At 42.2% G+C, this 22,989-nt stretch overlaps 1 protein-coding gene across 10 annotated transcripts in view; it reads right to left on the bottom strand.

The window, feature by feature from the left end:
- DIP2C (disco interacting protein 2 homolog C) overlaps nucleotides 1–22,989 on the bottom strand; it is a 2,757,794-nt gene that overhangs the window by 1,086,481 nt on the left and 1,648,324 nt on the right. For all 10 annotated transcript variants that reach the window (XM_044064688.1, XM_044064689.1, XM_044064690.1 and 7 more), the window contains one exon: nucleotides 984–1,075. In XM_044064688.1, coding sequence (XP_043920623.1) covers nucleotides 984–1,075 — 92 coding nt within the window. The remainder of the gene's footprint in view (nucleotides 1–983; nucleotides 1,076–22,989) is intronic.

Below are 22,989 nucleotides of genomic sequence, written 5' to 3'. Positions count from 1 at the left end.
CCGCAACAGCACGGTAAACTTGTGCTGGACAACACAAACATCAATCAAATTTTCAATATGAAAAAGCAATACACATTCAAATGTCACACAGTGTAAGTACCACAGTACCAGACACCGGCATACATTATGCTAGTCTGTAACAAAGGACTGCAAACATCATGGCTAGGCAATTGTATATTACACATCACTTCTTAAACAGTCTTGCAACCTGATTATGTTGACTGACTAGATGGAGTCATTTTAGTTGTGTAAACTACAATACCTCAAAAAGATCCGTTTATCTAAGCTCAAAACCCAACAGACTTACCATAATTACAACTTCAGTAACAAATTTCAAACAAATGACTTCTTAAGCAATAGAGTATCTCAATATTTGTCCTTCAAAGTACTATCTACATTACAACACTTATTCTCAAGGCATTAAACAAGTAAATACTTACGGAATATGCAAGTCACACATCTATGGAATTCTTTCAGAGCAACAAAATGTCTACAAGTGCTATTATACACTAGTCTCACTTTAAAAAAGCCAAGAAATATGTTCTTAAAGAAATCCCATGTACAACAGTGATGATCAGTGTCACAGCAGTACAGTTGGACACCAGTTACCTAACTATGGCTTCATCCACCTGAATAAGCTTGTATAACAGCACTCAAACCAAAGAAAAGCATTAAACAACTGGGGCTAAATATAGAATGAACCAAGGGCCATTCTGCACACATAAGAAGACAGGGTTGCTCCTCTATCCTTAAAAAAATGTTTGAACATTTTTAATATAGTAGATTCATAGTTTGCTTAGAATTTCAGAATGCAAATGAAATACATTACACATTCCTCTGAAAAATAACTTCTGAGTGCACTACCTCAATTAACAGTACATGCAACATGGAAAAACACTCTACTACAGATCACATCACCCCTCTATGAAATTTAGGGCACCTTTAACCTTGGGTTTTTGATGCAAGCTTTAAACATTACTTACCCTGTCTCCAGGTCTGACCATAGGTTCTTGTTTTGTGCCTAATTTATGAAGTATATTGTAAGCTACTTTCATACTTCTGGTCCACAGTTTCCCTGTTTCAAAAAACAAATATAAGAAAACATTCAATTAAATGCCAATTAAGTCACAATAGTTTTATTCTTTTTTTTTGCATGAACATTTTTCTTGCGTACTTTACTTCTGTGAAAAACAGTGTATGATTTACCTTCCATGTCAAGTTTTTAGGGAGCCATACAAGCTTGACTGATCATGCCATACTCTGCTCATTTCTTTTATACCACTTCAAACTCAAGGCAAGTTCTGTCAAGTACATGACCACCCATGGTCAGCACTCAGTCTCTGATCGGATATTCAGAAAGACAAAATATGCAGCCCCCATGGACTACAGTTCTACTGTACCAAAGGAAGCTGTAGTGCAAAGTACCAGTTTGTTATGGAAGAAGATGGATTGAATTGTTTTTCACTTTTGTGGGAAAGAAACTACAGGACCATAAATGTCATCCTCTATTATTAAAAAAGGTAAAGGTAGCCCAGAAGTTAAGGAGACAATTTATTTCATAACCTACAAAATGATCCAAACAGTAGCACTCTAAGTGCATTAGGATTACTGTTATGGAATCAAGAAATCCAAGAAGAAAATAAAACAAAGTAATAATGCAGTCCTAGACAACGCAACAAGAGAAACCATCTAAAAATTAAAATAAATATCACAGTAGAAAGTCTTATACATGTCTGTGTGAATATTTACTGTTTGTGAAAGATGTTCAACTGGCAGCACTTAAAAGTACAGTTGTGGGGTGCACCTTCCATTACAATAAATTATTCAGGAATTTCTTAGAGTAGCATTGTAAGAACTGCACATCTACTCACCAAATTATGTTACCACCCAGCTAGTTTTTCATCTAGTCAGCACATCCCCCTTGCTTTTATCCCAGCTGGTGATCCCACACTATTACATGGTTACCCCATATCCGCTTCAGTGTTTGTAATAATAAACTTCCAAACTATGGTTATAAATGAGTGTAACCTCATATAATTTAACAGTCAAAGCTTGGCAAAACCATGGGCAACTTATGAAAAGCAGGTAACAAACACCACAAACCTAAATCCAGAAAGGTATGGTAGAGGCAGGGACTATCTATACCTCTATGTAAGAGTGTTTTCTGCTGGTTTAGCATGTCCATCTTCAGTGATGGACCATTTCACCAAACGTGCTCATGCTGTTTCACGTCAGACATATTTTCATTAAGTAAGGGTTGCAGATGTCAAAACCCACTCCAGTCGGGGTACTTTGGCCATAGTACTAAATTATTTTATTTCTGTCTTCAGGTTTCAACAGAATGCCCAGTCAATGAAAATGGACTTTTTGAAAGGTACTACAACCCTGCAAGAATCTTTTTGTGTTGAAGGTCCACCACGGCAGTAAGCATCTCAAATAACCACAATCCTCATATTGCTCCAGGAACTCTTTGAGTAATACTACAATAAAAAGGCAGGGTCCATGCGATCTTTAAAACTTACATAGGGTAGTCTCAAAATAAGAAAAGAATAAAAAGTGCACTGATTGTGCCACATGTGGTTTGCTGTACATGTCATAACAGAAGGCAACTCTCAATAGATTTGTTTGTCCAAGGAATCATTTTTCTAAAGTCTTAATCTTTCCACATCTGAGCTGCCTGTGCGCATGCAAGTCAAACAAGTGTTTCCCTTTCACCTCTTGCTTTGGGAGGAAAATTAGTAGTCAGAGAGCTGAAACCAAACCACTTTTGGCATGAAAGAATGGTTGGTTCTCATAGCCACCCTACTGTTGTAAAGGAATTGCTTCACAAAATCCAATTCAAAAATATACTTCCTTGTATTTATTTTATTTATAGTTGTTTACTGTGGTAGTGCATCATCTCAATGGACCATTTGCAGGCAAAGATTGGGTGAATAGGATTATACAAGAAACGAACAGAACGTATTTACATAGGTTCATAGGTTCATACTAGGCTATCTGCCCTAGGGCATTTATAAGCCTAGCCAGAGTATGTTTGGCTTTCGCCACCCATTTTAAATTAATTTTGCTATGCCCTTTTTTGAGGTTAGTATACTGTGCCTCTGTCTAACAGTGACACAGAAGTGATACCCGGGGTAAACCTACGATCTCCCATCCACTCATCAAGATTCCTCTTGAAGAGAGTCAATGAGGGACTCTGCCTAACCTGGACTGGGATTTTATTCCAGAGTGAAGGGAGCCTCTGGGTTATGAATCTGTCCCCTCCAGCATGTCCTATTTATTTCAGTGCTGAGGTTCAAGTCTCTCGAGTGCGTAGTTCGATGGGATTTGGATTTTTTTGAGGTGCAGCATGTCCCTTAATTCCGGGTTGGACATGGCTTTATACGTCAGGCACAGATCGCCTCTGAGCAGGCGGTATGCCACTGAGTAGAGCTGGAATTTCTTTAACCGGGCAGCATATGGCATCTGTTTGAGCCCTTTGATCCTTTTGCTGAGGTACTTTTGGGGTCTTTCCAGTTGCTGCAGGTGTTTGGTAAGGTACATCCCAAAAGGGGCATTGTACTCGATTATGGGCCTGATGAGGGATGAGTAAAGAGGCACAATGACCTCCCCTGATCTAGATGTGAATTCCTTCATGATTAGGTGGGCTATATAAAAAGTTTTTCTAACCACTTTGGCCACATGGTTGTCAAATGAGAGATTGCTATCAACTTGGGTCCCCAGGTCCCTAATTACTTCTTCTGTACTTAATGGATTACCACCTATGTGGTAATTTGTGGGCACTTTGTTTTTGCCAAAGGGGATGACTATACACTTTTTGGCATTTAGGTTGAGGCCATGGCTCTGGCACCAGTTGTCTGTTTCTATGAGGCCCTTTTGGAGGATGCTTGTGTTGGCTGGAGAGTCGATTATGGCGCCCAGTTTGCAGTCATCTGCGAACTTGGTCAGCCACAGTCCTTTTATGTTGGCCTGTACCTCCCAGAAATATATACCGAACAAGAGAGGTCCCAGGACTGAGCCTTGTGGGATGCCACTTGTAACTGGTTTGGAGTGTGACATGGCTCCAGCAATTCTAACCATGTGGGTTCTGTCCTTGAGCCAGTTTGCAACCCATCTAGTGACATAGGGGTTTATATTTAAGCTGGTGAGCTTATCTATAATTCCAGAGTGGGGTATTGTATCAAAGGCTTTTGCGAGGTCCAGGTAGGCTGTGTGGACCACCTTCCCTTCGTCAATGGCCTTGGTGACGGTTTCAAAGAAGTCAACCAGGTTTAAGAGGCAGGATCTGCCCTTAAAGCCGAACTGGGTAGGATCCAGTGTCTGTAGGTCCCCAATATCTTTATTTATGAGGTCCATGATGGTCCTTTCCATAGCTTTGCAGACCAAGCTAGTCAGGCTTATGGGGCGATAGTTTCCAGGGTCCATTGAGGCACCACCTTTGTGGAGAGGGACCACTGTTGCTGTACGCCACTCTTTGGGTACATATCCTGTAGTAAGGCTGAGATTGAACAGGAGTTTTATGTTTGGGTTTAGCTCTTCTTAGAGTTCATGTAGGACGCAGCCCGGGATACCGTCTGGTCCCACTGATGCTGTGTTTTTTGCTTTGGAGAGGGCGGCTCTTACCTGAGCATTTGAGATGTCAAGGGGGCAGCACTCTGCTGGGATAGATATTTGCCCTTTTGGTGGGGGGGGGGAGTTTGCGCTGAACCTGTCAGCTAGGATGTTGGCAATGTCTGTGGGTTCGGTGTATTTTTTGTCATTTTGGGCTAATTCTGAGCATATCTGGGAATTCCCACCCAGGTTCCTAACATAACTAAAGAAAGCCTTGTGATTATCCTTAGTGTCCTGTGCAATTTTTCTCTCAAAGCTGGCCTTAGACGATTTTATGAGTGCCCGTAAGTTTTTTGCTAATACTGATCAGAGATGCCTTCCCTTTTTGGGATTTTACTCTATCATGTAGTAGCTTCCTCCTTCTATTGTATAGTTTATTTATGGCTGGGGTCCACCAGACAGGACTTCTGCCTTTGGAGGATTGGGTCTTGGTTTTATTTGGGATTGCATGATCCATGCATTCCTGAAGGTGTTCATCGAATGCATTTATAAAGGATTCTGCGGTCTGAGACGTATTTTCCACAGGCCCGGGGGCTTTGAAGGATTCCACCTCGGTTTTGAGGAGTGTGAAATTTGCTTTAGAGAAGTTTTTCACTGTGGTTTTCTGGGCAGGGGGTGGGGTCGGGATGTGAATATCCAGTTGGATTAGTTTACGGTCTGATCTTACCAGTGAGGGATACACTTCTGGTCTGGAGCATAGAGTCCCCATGTTGGTGATGATCAGGTCCAGTATGTTTTCCCCTTTTGTGGGAGTGGCAACGAGTTGTTTCATAACATTTGACTTTATGAATTCTAGGAACCGTTGGGCTACGGTGTTGGAACTAGAGTAATGCTCCCAGTCTATGTTTGGGTAGTTGAAGTCGCCCAATATAATGGTGTTTGGAGAGACCTACATATTTTCCAGTGTTCTCAGGAAGGCCGAGTGGGGTTCCTGGGTTTGGGAGGGTGGTCTGTAGCAGGCTACAAACTGGAAGGTAGTTTTACCCACTGTTAGTTGCACATGGATAGTCTCTGATGCTTCGTGCTGTGCCACCAACCTGGAAGTGTGGGTATCTTTGATGAATACTGATACTCCCCCTCCTTTTGTAGTTCGGTCCAAGTTTTGGGGCCGAAAAGCATGGTATGAGGTATAACCTGGTAGTGCTGGGGTGCTCTCGGGAGCCCTGAACAAGGTTTTTGTTACTGCACAGATATCGATGTCCTCCATGCTAAGGAGAGTTTTGAGTGTGTGCATCTTGAGGTTTAGACTTCTGGCGTTGAGTAGCATTACTCTTAGTTTCTTATCCCTTGTGATACCTATGGAGGTGGGTTTGTCTTTTGAGCCTTGCCTAAAAAGGCACTATGGGGGTAGCAAGAGCCTTTGCCAATATCCGAAAGCCCAGGGGTGACAGGTGCAAGCCATCCTTAGCGAAGCATCGTGGCTTGTCGAGCATATCACCCCAGGCTGACAGGCATTGGATCCCCTTTGAATGACACCAATACTTAAGCCAATTGTTGAAATTGATCATCTTGTCTTCATATTGTGGCATCATTCTTGGTGAGGGTAAGATGCTACTCAAGGTCAGGGTCATACTGGCCTGGGCTACATGCTCAGAGAGCTCCTCTATGTCTCTTTTCATGTAGTCCAGGGAGGTACGTCTCAGGTCATTCACACCAGCATGGACAATGACTGAGTCATATTTGTACTTGCCTTGGAGTGACCTGAGTGCTTGTGTTATGTGGCGGATCCTAGTGCCTGACAGGCTGCTCACTGGGACCTTCTCCTTGTTCAGCCTGGTGAGCGGGACGTCAGTGTGCCTGAGTCACCTATTACAAGTGTATCAGGTGTGTTGTTTAGCCTTAAGGGTTGTGATTGCTCGGCCCACTGGCTTTGTGAGATATCTGTTGCACGTGTTTTGTTTTGGGGTAGCGGTTGCTTTGGTGTCTGCTTTGGAGGTCTCTGCTGCTTAGGCAGATCTTTATTTAGAGCCTCCGAGTATGTTTTTCTGTGATTATGTGTTTGGTTTGCTGTCATGGTAGGTCTATGTGAGACTGGAATTGTAGTGAGTGTGGTTTCCTTCTCCTCCTGATTGGTTATGCCAGTACTGAATTGAGAGAGCTTAGCCTCCAGTTTGGCTTTATGGTTGCATCTCTCACATGTGTTGGAATTTGTTGGGAGGAGGAGAGGGTTGTCTGTGTACATGAGGCAGTTGTAACATTGCCTCAAGATTCCCAGATTCACCAGCTGGACCGGAGAGGAGATTGACAACTGACTTTTGGACATGCTAGAATAGTACTGGGAATTCCTTTATAATTGAAAACAAGGGCCAATGGGGAACAAGGTACTCGAGGGGAGTTTGTGAGGGTGTAGTGCTTTTAATTTTTTAGTGCTGACTTATATAATTGCTTAGTGAGCAAGTGCTAGGTAACTTAAGTGCAATGTGTTACAGGTAACTTAAATGCAAAAACGACAAACAGTAACTTTCTTTCAAGTGAAACAAGGAAATAAGTACAGTAAGCAATGCAGATATCACTAGGGGTCCACAGAAGCGCTGAAAAGCCGCGTTTTAGGTGGAATTAGCATTCCAGGGAAATAACAAGCAAACAAACAACAAGCATACAAACAAAGCTAGATTCAGCAGGCCTGGATCTAGTCTATGCTACAGAAAACAAGGTGTACCAATTTCAGTAAGAAGCAGTTCAGATATGCATGCACTATAAGCCTTCAACCAGAAATTCCCAGCTCAGAAGGCCAGAGTCCAGCCTCTCCTCCCACAAGAGTGCAGACCATGAACCCTCTTAATGTAAAATAACTGGCCTGAAAGCCCAAGTGCTTAAACCAGAATTAATACACTTTTAGAATAACAGACACTGAGCCCCCAAATCAGCAGTTCCCAACTTAGAAGGATGTAAGCTACCTGTTCTGCCACTACAGTGCAGACCACAAACCCTCAATGTAAAACAACTGGTCTGAAGCCCAAGTGTTTAAACTAAAAGGCTTAGAATGAGTTACACCAAGCAGTAATAAATACAATTGAGTACTTTTAAGATGACGCAAAAGCAAAATAAAGTAGGAAGAAACACAAATACAGTAAAAGCAGATAAAAATTTTTTTTTCCTGAAAAGTAGCAAAAGCAGTAGTAAAAACAATTCTCATGCAGTGCAAGCTGGCACACTTGAGTATGTAGCAATATTAGTCCACACACAGTTTGAAAAAATGTAATTAAATTAAAAAGGACTAAAAGCAAGTGCAGAAAGGGTTTATTAGGTAGAATGCGGTAAAGAGATGGGACTGGGGGAGTGTCCTAGATCAAATCTACAGTGGGGCGGGCACTGCAAAAGCCACCAAATTTAAACTACAACCAAGAACAAGGGAGGGGGGGGGGACCAGTTTCAACACAGATGTGAGAAATGTGCAAATTATAAAGCCAAAACATATATACTGATCTCTATATATTTGCAGAGCAGTAAGACAACAGATATCTAAGCAACAATTTAGCTCTATAATACAGAATAATACAGAAAAATATACTCAGCTCTATATATTTGCAGATAGTCTTGTAAGGCTGTCTCTCAAACTAAGGTTCCAGTTTGAATGCAGATTGTTAGTTAACAGGGCACACACACCAGCTATAAAGCCAATTATATCAGCTGAAGACAAGGCAGGAAATGAGGGGGTGGGGAAAACCAGGTTCAACACAGATGTGAGGAATGTGCAAATTATAAAGCTAAACAATATATACTGATCTCAATATAGTTGCAGAGCAGTAAGACAACAGATATCTAAGCAACAATTTAGCTCTATAATACAGAATAATATAGAAAAATATACTCAGCTCTATATATTTGCAGATAGTCTTGTAAGGCTGTCTCTCAAACTAAGGTTCCAGTTTGAATGCAGATTGTTAGTTAACAGGACACACACACCAGCTATAAAGCCAATTATATCAGCTGAAGACAAGGCAGGAAATGGGGGGGGGGGACAGTTTCAACACAGATGTGAGGAATGTGCAAATTATAAAGCCAAAAATATATACTGATCTCTATATATTTGCAGAGCAGTAAGACAACAGATATCTAAGCAACAATTTAGCTCTATAATACAGAATAATACAGAAAAATATACTCAGCTCTATATATTTGCAGATAGTCTTGTAAGGCTGTCTCTCAAACTAAGGTTCCAGTTTGAATGCAGATTGTTAGTTAACAGGGCACACACACCAGCTATAAAGCCAATTATATCAGCTGAAGATAAGGCAGGAAATGAGGGGGGGGGGAACAGTTTCAACACAGATGTGAGGAATTTGCAAATTATAAAGCCAAAAAATATATACTGATCTCTATATATTTGCAGAGCAGTAAGACAACAGCTATCTAAGCAACAATTTAGCTCTATAATACAGAATAATACAGAAAAATATACTCAGCTCTATATATTTGCAGATAGTCTTGTAAGGCTGTCTCTCATACTAAGGTTATATAAAGTACAGTTTTGTACCTACCATAAATGTAGATGTCCGAACTGGATAGCATCTGCAGTCATAACAAATGGGTTGTCCTGTCGTCAGGCAGCCCTTCGGTCGGCCGGATTCCAAAGTCTGGGTCCGGCTTCGGCTGATGTCGCACTTCACCCGACGTCATCTCTGCTGGTCTTCCGGTATAAAGGCATCAGCCGACGCCATTTTCCTCAGTGTTTCTTGCCCCAGATGCCAGTTGCCCTCTTGGAAGGCTAAATTTTGGATAAATGCCAATGTTTCCAAAAAGGTAGAAGGCAAACATAAAAAGTAAGCATGTATGTACATATATACAAACAAATACACCATAAGAGACCCCCCCCCAGCTAGCTATTAGGAGGGTAAATACCCTAGGAGTACCACAGAGGGGAAGGAGGGAGGGTAATCCTGACTGCAGATGCTATCCAGTTCGGACATCTACATTTATGGTAGGTACAAAACTGTACTATGTCCTTCATGGATGCATCTGCAGTCATAACAAATGGGTAGAATACCATAGCCAAACTAGGGGAGGAGGAAGAAAAATTATGGTGTAGTTAGGATCCCTTGCAGTACAGCAGTGGCAAACCCTGCTCGGGATCTAGAGTATAGAGGTAAATTATAATGCTTGGCAAATGTATGCACGGAGGTCCAAGTAGCTGCCTCAATAATGTCCTTGGTTGCCACTCCTCGTAAGAAAGCTGTGGTAGTGGCTGTAGCCCTTGTAGAATGAGGTCTTATGTTCTGTGGAATTGGTTTTCCATGGTAGGAGTAACAGAATCTTATGCAATTTCCTATCCATTTGGAGATTGTCTGTTTGGAAATTGCTTTTCCTTCCCTTCCTGTTGCATAGGCTACAAAAAGCTGGTCAGGTTTTTCTGTTACTTTTGGTTCTGTCCAGGTAGTAGCGTAACTGTCTATGTACATCCAAGGTATGCAGCATTCTTTCCCCTCTGTTTTGTGGATTGGGAAAGAAGGTAGGTAGGTGGATTGCCTGGTTTAAAGACACTCTGGATACCACCTTAGGCATAAATGTAGGATTAGTTCTCATGGACACCCTATCTTGATGAAAGATTAGGAAGGGTTGCACTGCCATTAAGGCCTGTAGTTCCGAAACCCTCCTTGCTGAGGTAATTGCCAGTAGGAAAGCAGTTTTCCATGACAGGTGTTGTAGATCTGCTGTTGCTGCTGGTTCAAACGGAGGGAGTGTCAACTTTTCTAGCACATAGTTCAAGTCCCATGCTGGTAATGGTGGTTTCCTAGGAGGTTTTACATTCTTGATCCCTCTGAGGAACTGCCTGAGTAGAGGATGTGAAAAGACAGGTGGATCAAAGCTGTATTCTGCTGAAATAGCTGATGCATGTATCTTAATGGAGGAATAGGACAGGCCTGTATGTAGAAGCTCTGCCAAGTACTCCAGAATGTTAGCAATATCTATGTTCGACACATCTTTTCCTCTTTCAGTACTCCAAATGACAAACCTTTTCCATTTTCCTGCATAGTTCCTTCTTGTTGAAGGTCTGCGGGCTTCAAGGATAATGTCTTTAACCCTTTGGGAAAGGTCTGGGTTAGTTGCTGCTATGTGATGTTCCAGGCAGTCAGTTGCAAGGTTTTAGGTTTGGATGCATGATGTTGTAGTTGTTCTGAGTTAACATCAAAGGCATCAGGGGTATTGACCACATTTTCTCCCGAGACATGCTCCTCAGCAATGGGTACCAGTGTTGTCTTGGCCAGTTCGGAGCTATCAGGATTATCCTTGGACGTTCCTCTTTGATTTTCAGTAGTACCTTGTGCATCAAGGGAAGAGGTGGAAATGCATATGCTGTCAGGCCTTTCCAGCTGAAGGATAGAGAGTCCACCTTCCATGCAAATGGGTGGAATGTCCTTGTGCAGAATTATTTGAGCTGGTGATTGAGTGGGGAAGCGAATAGATCTATTTGTGGCATTCCCCATTTCTTTGTGATGGCCTTGAAGATGTCCGGGTGTAGCATCCATTCGTGAGCATCCGAGGTGGTTCTGCTTAACATGTCTGCTAGGGTGTTCTCTTTTCCCGGTACAAATATTGCCTGTAACTGGATGTTGTAGCTGAGAGCCAGATTCCAAAGGTCCAAAGTCATTCTGCATAGGGGGTATGAATGAGTGCCTCCCTGTTTGTTGATGTACCACATGACTGTGGTGTTGTCTGTCCTTATCATCAAATGGCCTTCTTTGAGGAATGGTCTGAATTTTTGGATTGCCAGTTTTACTGCCAGCATTTCTTTTTGGTTTATGTGCAGGTGCAGCTGTTCCTGAGTCCACAATCCTTGTACGCATTTGTCCAGCATGTGCGCCCCCCATCCTAGGTCTGAGGCGTCCATTGTGATGGTTTGGCTTGCTCTAAAGTTGTGGAAGGGTAAGCCTGGGTTTGACTGGCATGCTTGAGCCCACCATAGGAACTCCTGTTTTAGGCATGGGATTAGTGGTATTTCTGTTTCTAAGCTGTGCCTGTGTTGAGACCATAAATTCTTTAGGTACCACTGTAGCTTTCTCATATGCAGTCTGGCATGTGGGACCAAGATTATGCATGATGCCATGAAGCCCAAGGCCTGCAGAACTTTTCTTGCTGTTAGTTTGTTCTGCTTTGTTAATGCCAAGAAGTAAAGAGGGAGCTCTTTTGTTTCTCTGCACTTAGGAATGCCATTTGTTTTACTGTGTCCAATTCTGCGCCCAAGAATGTTCTTGTTTGGGATGGTATCAGCCTTGACTTTTGTAAATTGACTGTGTATCCCAGGGCTTGTAGCAAGTAAATGACCCTTTGTAAATCTGTTGTCAGCTTGCTTTTGTTGTCCGCTTGTAACAGGCAGTCGTCCAGGTATGGATAAATTTGGATTCCCTGTACTCTGCAGTGAGCGATTACTGAAGCCAGGCATTTTGTGAATACTCTGGGCGCAGTAGATAAGCCAAAGGGCAATGCTGAGAATGGATAATGCTCTGATACTGCAAGAAATCTGAGGTATCTTCTGCAATTTGGTCGAATGGGGACGTGCAGGTATGCCTCCTTGAGATCTAGAGTTACCAGCCAACACTCCTTGCCCAGCATGGGAAGAAGTTGCTGTAGGGTCAGCATTTTGAATTTTGGGACAATGATGTATGTGTTTAAGATGGACAGGTCGAGAATAGGTCTCCAACTTTTCTCTTTTCTTGGCACTAGGAAGAGTCTGGAGTAGAATCCTTTGCCCTGTTCTGTTATTGGTACTCTTTCCACAGCTCTCATCTTTGTTAATTCCGCTATCTGCTGCAGAGCTTCTATTTTTTGATTTGGAGGCAGGTTTGGCATTCCCCTTTTTACTGGTAAGGTGTGGAAGTGGAACCGGTAGCCTTGGTCTATGGTTTGCAAAATCCACTTGTCTTTTGTGATATAGTGCCAATTTTTCGAAAATAAGGCTAACTTTCCGCCTAATGGTGCTGCTATTTGCTCCCTGGTAGGCGGAGTCAGAGCCAAGTCACTGTGATTGTCCTGTTGCAGTGGCAGTGGTTGTGTCTGTGCCTCGGTTATTGCCTTGCCACTGTCGTCCTCTGTAGGCACCACCTCTGGATTGATTTCTGCCTCTAGAGCATCTATTCCTGCCCCTTTGGGATCTTGTGGAGTCAGGAAAGGACCAATTTTTGGCAGGCCAGTTCCTGCTAAACCTTGGGGGCTGAACCTGTAAGAAATCTTTAACTGTTTGTACAGATTTTGCCTTTTCTTCCATTTTCTTCATTACCTGCTGGGCAGGTGTACCAAATAGGCTGGCCTTATCCATAGGAGCATCTAATAGCTTTGCTTTAACATGATCCGGTAAGACCTGTTCTTTCAACCATGCATGCCTTCTTATCACTGTGCCAGTCATGGCTGATCTAAATGAAGCCTCCAGTGCATCATAGCCACATTTTAAGGAATGGTTACTAACCTGTTGGATGTTATTCACCATTTCTAATACATATTTCTTATCTAAAGATTCATCAGAGGACAGATTTTTAGTTAACTGATCAAGCATAAACTCTTGGTATTGGATCATGTGAAACTGACAGTTTAAAGCTCTAGCTGAGAGAGTAGCAGAGGTGTAAACTTTTTTCCCCCATCTCTCTAAGGACCTGGATTCCCTTTCAGAAGGAATAGGGTTTTTTGCTGTGGTCGAGGCTACTGCCTTAGGCCCCTGGGATATAGTTTCGGGGTCTGCAAGTGGGGCCTTGTATAGGTGGCGATGAGTGTCTGGCACCCTGTAAAATCTATCTGGTTTGGCAGGGGCTGGAGGTAAAGAATCAGGAGCAGTGCAGACATCATTAAATGCATCATCTACAACAGGCAGAACAGGAGGTATAGCTAAGGGCCTATGTTGTGGTAAGTGCAGAAAAGTCCTAAGCCTTTTTCTTGAATCTGAGAAATCTTGTCCCTGCCATTGGAATTGTTCTCTCATGGCATGTAAGGTTTCCCCAAAGGAAAATTCCTCTGGTGGAGAGGCAGCTGGAATGGATTCTTCAGCATCGGAATCTTCATAAGTAGAAAAAGGAGCCTCTGGCTGGTCTGTAATGTCTGAGTCATCCGCAGAATCATCAGAGGACACTGGCTCGGGGGGCTCTGCTCTAGGTTTCTTTTCTGGGGTGTGAGAGGCCCTGTCTGGGTGAGATTGGGATCGCCTAATTAAGGATATTAAATCTTCTGCCAGAGTAAGCATTTGTGAACTAGAAGTGGGCCTGTGTGAGGGGGGGTTTAACAGGCACTGATTTAGCAGATTTGGCTGCTTTAGCCCTGGCAAAGGCCTTAATAGACATGTCTGCAGGAGGCCTAGCAGCACCACGTGCTGGGGTAGAGACATCCAAAGGGATGGTGTCTGATAAATCACTAGGAACCACAGTTGTAGGCAAAATTTCTGAGGCCGATTCAGGTAAGGTAGCAGGAGCCTCAGTAGTAGTCATGGATTCGGCTGAAGATTGACCAGTTTTCTCGGTTTCGGCCGAAACCGAGACACTCGCGGCTTGCTTAACCATGGTTTCGGCCGAAACCGCGGACCGTGAGTGTCGGTCTTTTTCTTTGCGTTTTTTAACAATTTGGGTAGTCGGAGGATCCGACGGCATAATGTACGCAAAATCTGAGCCGAAAAACTGTTCAGCAAACTCCGACCGACGCCTAAGCGTTCGTCGGTTGAAGGAAGCACAGGCCGAACAGGCTGCTACGTCGTGGTCTGGGGCTAAGCAAGGCAGACAGTAAGAGTGGAAATCTTTATGAGGTATTTGTTTCCCACAAGTTAAACAGTTATTGACTTTTTCTGACATCGGCTGAGGCAAGAAAGAGTCCCCAACGGGGTACTTAGCTTTTAGAAGTCTTCGAAGTAGTATTCGGTAGTAGTAATCTCTGGATCTGACCGACCGGCACTTGCGAACAGCTTCTGCTACGGGCGCCACGCGGCAAGAAAGACTGAGGAAAATGGCGTCGGCTGATGCCTTTATACCCGAAGACCAGCAGAGATGACGTCGGGTGAAGTGCGACATCAGCCGAAGCCGGACCCAGACTTTGGAATCCGGCCGACCGAAGGGCTGCCTGACGACAGGACAACCCATTTGTTATGACTGCAGATGCATCCATGAAGGACATCATTTATAACGATATGCTAAAACATACACATATTTATAGATATGAGAATATGCAACAACATTCAGTTCAAGAAACAATTTACAATGTCAAAGCATGGTGGGAAAAATGGAATTATACTTGTCAGATTTTTTTGGAGATGATGTAGCCATGACGACTGAGATGACTTATTCTACAGCGATATCAGCATATCATTATAGAGGTATGAATCCATTAGAAGAAGGGAGTGTGAATACTTGCCGGAAAGGATCCTTCTAGAAAGGGTTATTGCCACTGAGTGAAGTGTTTTGCAAGACAAAATTAAGTGTGTTCAAAAGGCTAGTAATGACAGCTGTCCTATCATGAAGCCACACACAGTGGACAGCAGTTTTACCAACTATCATTTTTAGGCAGAACATTCCTGATTTGGTAAGCTATGTTCTTTGATGAGGAAACCGATAAACATGAACATGTCTAGGGTTACCACCTGTCCCACTTTGCGAGGAGCAGTCCCTCTGTGGGCAATGTCCTGCGAAAAAATTGAATAAATGGCAAATGTCCTGAGATTTTAGGACAAAAATATTTCCTACGTTTTCTTCAATCATTGCATAAAACAGTTATTTTGATTCTGAAATATCTAAATGTTACATGAATTAGCATTTGCTACAAGAATAAGCTTTTATTTTGGCAAAAAAGTGAAACTGTCTTTTGTATTGGTCATTGGTATGATTTGTCCTGCAAAATCAAACATTTCTACAAAAAAGTCCCACTTTGGGCATTTAAAAAGGTGGCAACCCTAAACATGTCAGATCTAATAATTTAAGAGAAAATATACTGTATCTTTCTAACTATAAAGTAATGACGACTATCTGAAACACCTTATTATGATGTGAAATAGTAAAGACAACTAAAACTATACAGCAGTCAGTCTATTTTAGCAATACAGTAAAGAGAAATAAGTCCTTTGCTTTTATTTTTTGGAAGTGATATGTCCAGAGAAAGATCTCACACTTCAGCTAGAAATGCTGCACCTCAGACACTTAGAAATACATTACTGCCACTGGGGAGAGGGAAGGCTGAACTGAACTCAGCTGCAGGATTGTTTGAATCCTTATCACTTGCCAACCATTATCCCTACTGTAACTCAGTCAGCCTATTATTTCCCCTTCTGAAAAGAAAAAAATAAACGGAGGCCAACATAAAGGTAACCACGAAGAGTCTTGCATGCTACAAGTCTCTTGTCCCTGTGGCAGCCCTAAAGTGCAGATGTCCCACATGGAAATGCCCTTAATCCCAAGAAACAGCTACGACATGCTGCTTGGAGTGCACTCATTCTGGCCCATCTGATGGTTCTCCTATGACTTCTGGCTACTGATGAGTGGCAGCAGTACAGTGGACTGAACTGCCTCCATTCCCCAATAGTAGAGAGGCCACTAACTCCCTCTCCAGGTGGCTACTCCATCACTGGGGCCACTAATCTACCTGTGGTCTGAGTTGCATTCAGAGCTTCACCCTCTGCATCAATAAGGTGGTAGCATTTGTGGAGATTTGAGGATCAACAGATATACAGGCAGCCACTGCAGAAATATCTATTTCATAAGACATAAACCTGTCATTTAAAAATAATTCAAATAATGTAATTAATCTCTGGATTAGGCAGAGCTCTGAGGAAAACAGAATGCTCAGCAAAAAAAACATTTTCCATTTCAAAAACTTTCTTTTCAATGGCCTTCTGGCTTCTTTCAGTTTGTGAATAATTTTGTAAGTAATACAGAATTGTTTTGACAGGAAAAGCAAATCCTCCCACATAAAAGAACATGACCTGAAGTTTGATACAAAACTGACCCTTGTTGCTGCGGTAACATTTTCTGCAATTAAGTATAGCTGAGCAGCAAAGGCAAAGTTTGAACCCATAGTTAGCTTAGGGACTTTGATGCAATAATAAGCAGGCAGTCCCAGCAGCCTCTTGATCTCAAGTTGCATCTTCTAGATTAGGAGGGCACAGCACAGGTCCTTTTGAGTCCAAAAAGGAGAAGATCTAGGTCTTGCCTGCTCAAGGGCCCATGATAAAGGAAATTTAAATTCATGACATTTGCACTGTCTTCTGTAGAAAAAAAATGAATTTGAGTGGATCCTCAGCAAGACTGCAGATACACAAAAACTGTCCAGCGCTCAGCAGTGGGTAAAGGATTTGCTCAGTGAGACTGCAATACAGTTTTGCTGGCCAGGCAGACAGAATACTTAACATGGCCAAATTACAGGTCAATGCCCACATGCATGCCGCTTCTCTGTAAAAGAGGCAAAGCAAGTGGTCCTGCTTGCTTACTTGCTTATATACTACATTGTAGTGTTTAGTGTTTCATTATGGAATCCCAGGGCGAAGAGTTTGCTGCAGTGCTTTAATAGAAAAAATTTAGTGTTTCATTTGTTTCATCACCTTTAACACTACAGCATTCCCTTGAGGACTATGCTTTTATTGCACACATATGATCTAAAATCTGTTTTATTCAAGTTGTATCATGAGTGGTGGTATGAAAAGCATGCCTCAAGGCAAACTAACTGTAGTTCTGGCCATAAAAACTTTTGTAGTAGCTGGTGACAGTGGAATCACTTGCTATAGAATCACTGGCTTTAGTACATACTTCCCTTCTACTTCCTTTCTCATATGACATCTTGGACTTGCTGCAAGGACGATGGAAGAAGTGAATTCAATTACTGGCCATCTTGTCACGTGGTTCAAGAATGCCAAGCTCTCCAGTCACATTCTTCAGGGACAGAGATATAGCTGCAGCAGTGAAATCCAGAAATGTTCTAAAAAGTGGATTGTTTGGTGGGAGGGGGAGGGTCTACGTTATTTATTTATATATTAGCAAATGAAGTTGTACTTAAGACATTTTGCAACCACAATCCAGACTTCAAGACCACAGTAAACACAACATATAGGGTCAGTTTAGAATAGCCAATTAGCCTGTCACAAAGGAAGTACTTTCTGGACATGAACCTGATGATAAAGACTCATCAGGAGACAGTAGGATTTTGGATGCAGGTCCTAAATAACCACACAGAATATTAACTTCATAAAATAGAAGAAATTATTTTAAGAACCAAGATAACATGGGAATAGAAAAAGGTGGTTTTATTAATACAGATAATGCAAATAGGGGTATAGAAAATAGGCAAAGGGGCTGAAATTTATTGGAGAAATTTCACAAAGTAACCAACATACTGGGAGAAAATAAATAGACAGGAACAGATAACAGAGTGGGACAAGGCCAAGCAGAAGTTTGGACTGCAAATATAGACCGTCTTCCATACTAGGAATAGTGTACAGGCAAAAAAAAAAAAGAAAGGGACAGGGAAGTGTTAAGTGAAAGACCAGCTCTGGTAGAGTTTTTAGTTGCGTCTAGGACAGAATTTGCTTTTAAAAAAACAATTTGTGGGATGTATGAAGTATTGCACAATAACTATAAGAATAAATCAAAGGAGATAGGAAATGATTGTGAAGAGAAAGGAATACATCGGATGACATCTTTATGGCTCCTTTAGCATACAAAAGTCCAGAAGGTTTAATATTCTTACTTGAAAGTGTTTACCTAAGCAGTTTGCCTCAGGTAAATGTCAAATGCAGGACGTGTGATGGGAAAAGAGAGTGGGAAACAGGAACATAGGAATGCAAAGAGTTGGCAGTTTTTAAAAATTTCCAACAGAGTACTTTGCCAAAAAATCCATCCACCGATCCACAACCCCTTTTCCCATTTTTTCAAATGGGGTCGGGGTGTCACTGTCACTCTCGACAATTATCTAGAACCAAGGTTCCCACGACCGGGTGGCTAGCCATGCCACAGCTTATTCTTTCATACTACAAATATGCACTCACACTCACTCATAAGGCCAATTTAGAGTGTCCAATCCACCTACATGTCTTTGGAATATGGGAGGAAAACAGAACACCAGGAGGAGCCCCCATAAACACAGGGAGGACATGCAGACTCCACACAGAAGGCACCCAGCTGAGAATCGAACCAGTAAACCTCTTGCTGCGAGTAGACGGGGAGCAAATGGTTATAAGTTGGATAATGAAACTTTTGAGCTGGGACATAGCTCTGAATTGCCTACACATAGTAAGGCTTTACTACGTTTAATGCTATTGGCTGCCAACATGCAGTTACTAGATAAAGGAAATCAAACTTTAAACAGCAATAAACAAGGTACTGAATATTGTAAAGTACATAAACAATGGGTGTGGGAATTTTAGAAAAAGGTAATAAGCTAGTACATAGAAATAAACTGAATTTGTGGGAACAATACATGCAAGACAAGGTTCAGGAGGAGTGAGGTTAAGGGAAGGCTAGAATTGAGCAATTTATGTAATGCTGGAGTGAATGATAACCGTTAAAAAGAAAACATGTATAATATATGAAAATAATGAAACGTTGTTTGTTATGGTTTGTTTTATTTTCTGTTAATATATAGGCATGAAGATTTAATAAACGCATTTACAAAAGAGAGAGACTGCTGGTCATCAAGACTAGCATTCATTTCCAGCTGTGATTCAGTCTTTTTCACAAACATGTTTTAGTTTCCACGGGAGATAAAAGAATCAGCGTCTTTTTTTTCACCTGGAAGAATCAGTAGCAGATTTAGAGGAGTATTTACGTAACCATCAACCATTCTATGATGACTCTCGGGTTACCTTCTAGTCTAAGTTTGATAAACTGGTACGAGTGCAGGCACCTGGACTTGTCCTGCCTCTTGCATCACTTACTGAACACTTCATTAACTAGTAGCCATCTAATGTTGGGGCTTAGACTTGAGGCATTTTCTGCACTACGTCAGGAATGGAGGGACCGGTCACAAAGTCTATCAGTTTGTCACCATTTTCTGGCCTATACTTAGGTGGTTAATGAAAAACCACAACGTCTACATGGAACTAAAGTAAATCCTCTGCTATCCAAGGAATTCCAAACGGGGAGGACACAAGGCAGGGTTGCCCACTGTCAACCCTGCTGTTCACCCTTTACCCACAGCCATTAGCAGAGATGCTGCAGCAATCCCATATTATGGAATATGTGGCACACAGGCAAGATTTCAATACTAAGTTATACGCAGATGACATGCTGGTTTACTTGTCAGAACCTGAGAGGGACCTAGGCAGGCTATTTGATATATTAGAATAATTTGGGAGAGTCTCAGAGTACAAGGTACTGCAAAGACACACACATTGGCAATACACTATCACCTCAGAGAGGGTAGTTAAGAAGCGTCCCTTTTCAAAGCAGGAAATCATGGCACAGTTAAAATATTTCAGAGTGCTGATAGCTTGGATACTGGCACAGACAATTACTCTCTTGTACGAGCCCCTCCTTAAGAAATGTAAAACACTTTTGCAAAGGTGGTTCTATTTAAATCTAGAACTGTCTGCAATAACTAGGTCCCTACAGATGGGGTTGCTTCCATAGGTCTTGTATCCTTTTCTGGCAATTCCTTTTTCTGTGGAAAAAACTTTCTTTACTAAACTGAAAGAACTGATGTCCCACTACATCTTTTTGAATGACAGTGTTAGAATAGGATGGCAGAAGTTATGTGCTTACCATAACTTGGCATCTGTGTTGTCCAATTTCATTCTTCCTCACTGATGCATTTCAGGATCTGATATTGGATCTGACTCAACCACTTCACAAGACTTATGATCTGAGTCTTGAACTCTTCACTCTCCCATAATGCCTCACACTTCCTCTAACTCCTCAGATCACGTCTGCTGCTCTAAAGACATTTTTCTATAAAGGTATAGGTAGAAGGAAAATATATCACCATGATCTGGCACTCAAACCAGGAACCTATGGGTTCCAGATTCCTCTAGATAGCTCTCAACAGCTTAGGATGGGGGATGGATAAGTGGGTCGTAAGGAAGAATGAAACTGGACAAAACAGATGCCAAAAGTACATAACTTCTAAATCTGAGGTTGCCCATTTCATTCTTCCTCACTGATAGGTCAGAGCCCCAGCTATGTAAATCTTGGCTGACCCCTCATGGAAGGATATGCCAAACACCATGGAGTCATAGGATGCTCTGTTTCTGGAGACAATATCTAATTTATAATGAGAAACAAATGTATATGACTTGGACCATATTGCTGGTGCACAGATTTCATCAACAGAGGTCCTAGCTAAAAAAGCAGATGACGTGGACATTGACCTAGTAGAATGAAGATTTGGAAGACATGGTAGTTGCATGCCTCTCAATTAATTAACAGTAGAAATACAATCAGTAACCCATTTTGCTAGTGTGATTTTTGACACTACCTGGCCAAGTTGATTAGGTAAAAAAGGATATAAATAGTTGTTCAGATTTTCTATATTCTTTGTCCTGTGCAGATAGAAACACAATGGGGTGACCACGGTGGTGCAGCAGTTAGCATTGCCACCTCACAGCAAGAGGTTCTCCGGTTTGATCCTCGGCTGGAGTGCCTTCTATGTGGAGTCTGCATGTCCTCCCTGTGGTCGCGTGGGTTTCCTCCAGGTGCTCCGGTTTCCTCCCACATCCCAAAGATATGCTGTAGGTGGATTGGACACACTAAACTGGCCCTAGGTGTGACTGTGTGTGTGTGTGTGTGTGTGTGTGTGTGTGTGTGTGTGTGTGTGTGTGTGTGTGTGTGTGTGTGTGTGTGTGTCTTTGGTGGAAGGTTGGGCACTGGGCTGGCAACTCAACACCGTAAAAACTCCACTGCCAATCATGAGCAGACCGGTGATCCGCTGTGGCGACCCCTAACTGGGAAAAGCCGAAAGAAGAAGAAGAAGATAGAAACACAACTGCTTATGAAAGTCAAGCAAATGTAACATATATTCTCCCTTGTTAGAATGATTGGGAAAGAAAACTGGTAGGTGAATGGACTTCGTGACAACTTTAGGCATAAATGTAGGATTCGTTCTTAGAGAGACCCTATCTTTGAAGAAAGTGATACAAGGTGGTTTAGATGAAAGAGCTTGCAGGTCAGACACTCTTAGCTGAAGGAGTAGCCATGAGAAAAATGGTTTTCCAAGACATAAACTTCACATCACAGGAGTCAGCAGGTTCAAAAGGTTTCTGAGCAAGGCTTTGAAGTACAATGGTGAGGTCCCAAAGAGGGTAAGGATCTTTTATTGGAGGTCTAAGTAGGAAAACCCCTTTCACAAATGCCTTACATAGTCTGGATCTGGAAAGTGAGGACAAATAGAATCGTTCCCTACATGAAAATTTGCAATTGCTGCCAGTTGTAATTTTACGGCAGAGAACCTAGCTCCATCTTTAAAAAGTGAACTCAGAAAAAGTATAGCCGAAACAGGAGCTGAAAAGGGATCAATATTCTGTTTCGATGCCCAGATTGAAAATCTCTTCCATCTGCTATTATAAACCTTCTTTGTGGATGGCTTCTGGGAAGCAAGAATAATCTCTTGGACAGGGAAGGTAGCCTGGACTTTCTCAGAATCAGTGGAAGTGGAGAAACCAAGGGTTACTCATAGGGCTCTGAGATTGGGACGCTGATGGATAGGAAATTAGATCCTGACTGGGATCCATTATCCATGGGGGATACTTGCTGTGAGAACGTAAGAAGGCGAACCATATTCATTGTTGACAAGCTAATTCTTTACTTTTCAGTAAGTACTGCTTGATTTCTTTCTAACATCAGAATATCTCCCTACAGACTTCATCCTTAAATCTTCAGGGTCTATGTATTTACTTTCCCCTCAAGTGTTTGGCAGTGCTCGGTACAGAATCAGACACCTTGACTGCCATTTTTCCTGTAAAAGGAATATATAAGGAAACAGCTCCAGTACTTAGTAATAATGACCATCCCCCTCCTGGCATGGCTAAAGATCAGTTCCCTGTGCTTTCTCCTATTAACCTGGTGAACTTGGGCATTCTGAGGCAGTGTAGCAACTGCCTAATGTACACAGACAACATTCTCCTCTTACCTCCCAACACTCAGACTTGTGAGAGATGCACTTATATATCCAAACTGGAAGCCATGTACTCTCAAGCCAAGACAGGAATAGCTGGTCAAGAGAAGGTCAGCACCTGCAACACATAGCCCTCCAGAACACCCACCATCTCACATAAAAACACAAACCACACATCCACCTTTGCGGAGGCTCTCAATAGAAATCTACCCAGAAAGCAGAGACCTCCAAGGCAGAAATGCACTTGACCACCACAACACAACACAAACCACAAGACACATAGCTCACCTACACAGTATGCCCCTCAACATAAGCCCCTAAGGCAAAACAGCTTGCCCAATACAATAATCATATGTGACTCGATAGTGAGGTACACTGATG

The sequence above is a fragment of the Protopterus annectens genome, chromosome 3.part0 (genome assembly GCF_019279795.1).
Source record: "Protopterus annectens isolate FY-2018-M chromosome 3.part0, PAN1.0, whole genome shotgun sequence".
In the NCBI taxonomy this organism is placed as follows: Eukaryota; Metazoa; Chordata; order Ceratodontiformes; family Protopteridae; genus Protopterus; species Protopterus annectens.
This window is presented reverse-complemented; position numbering and strand designations above follow the sequence as displayed.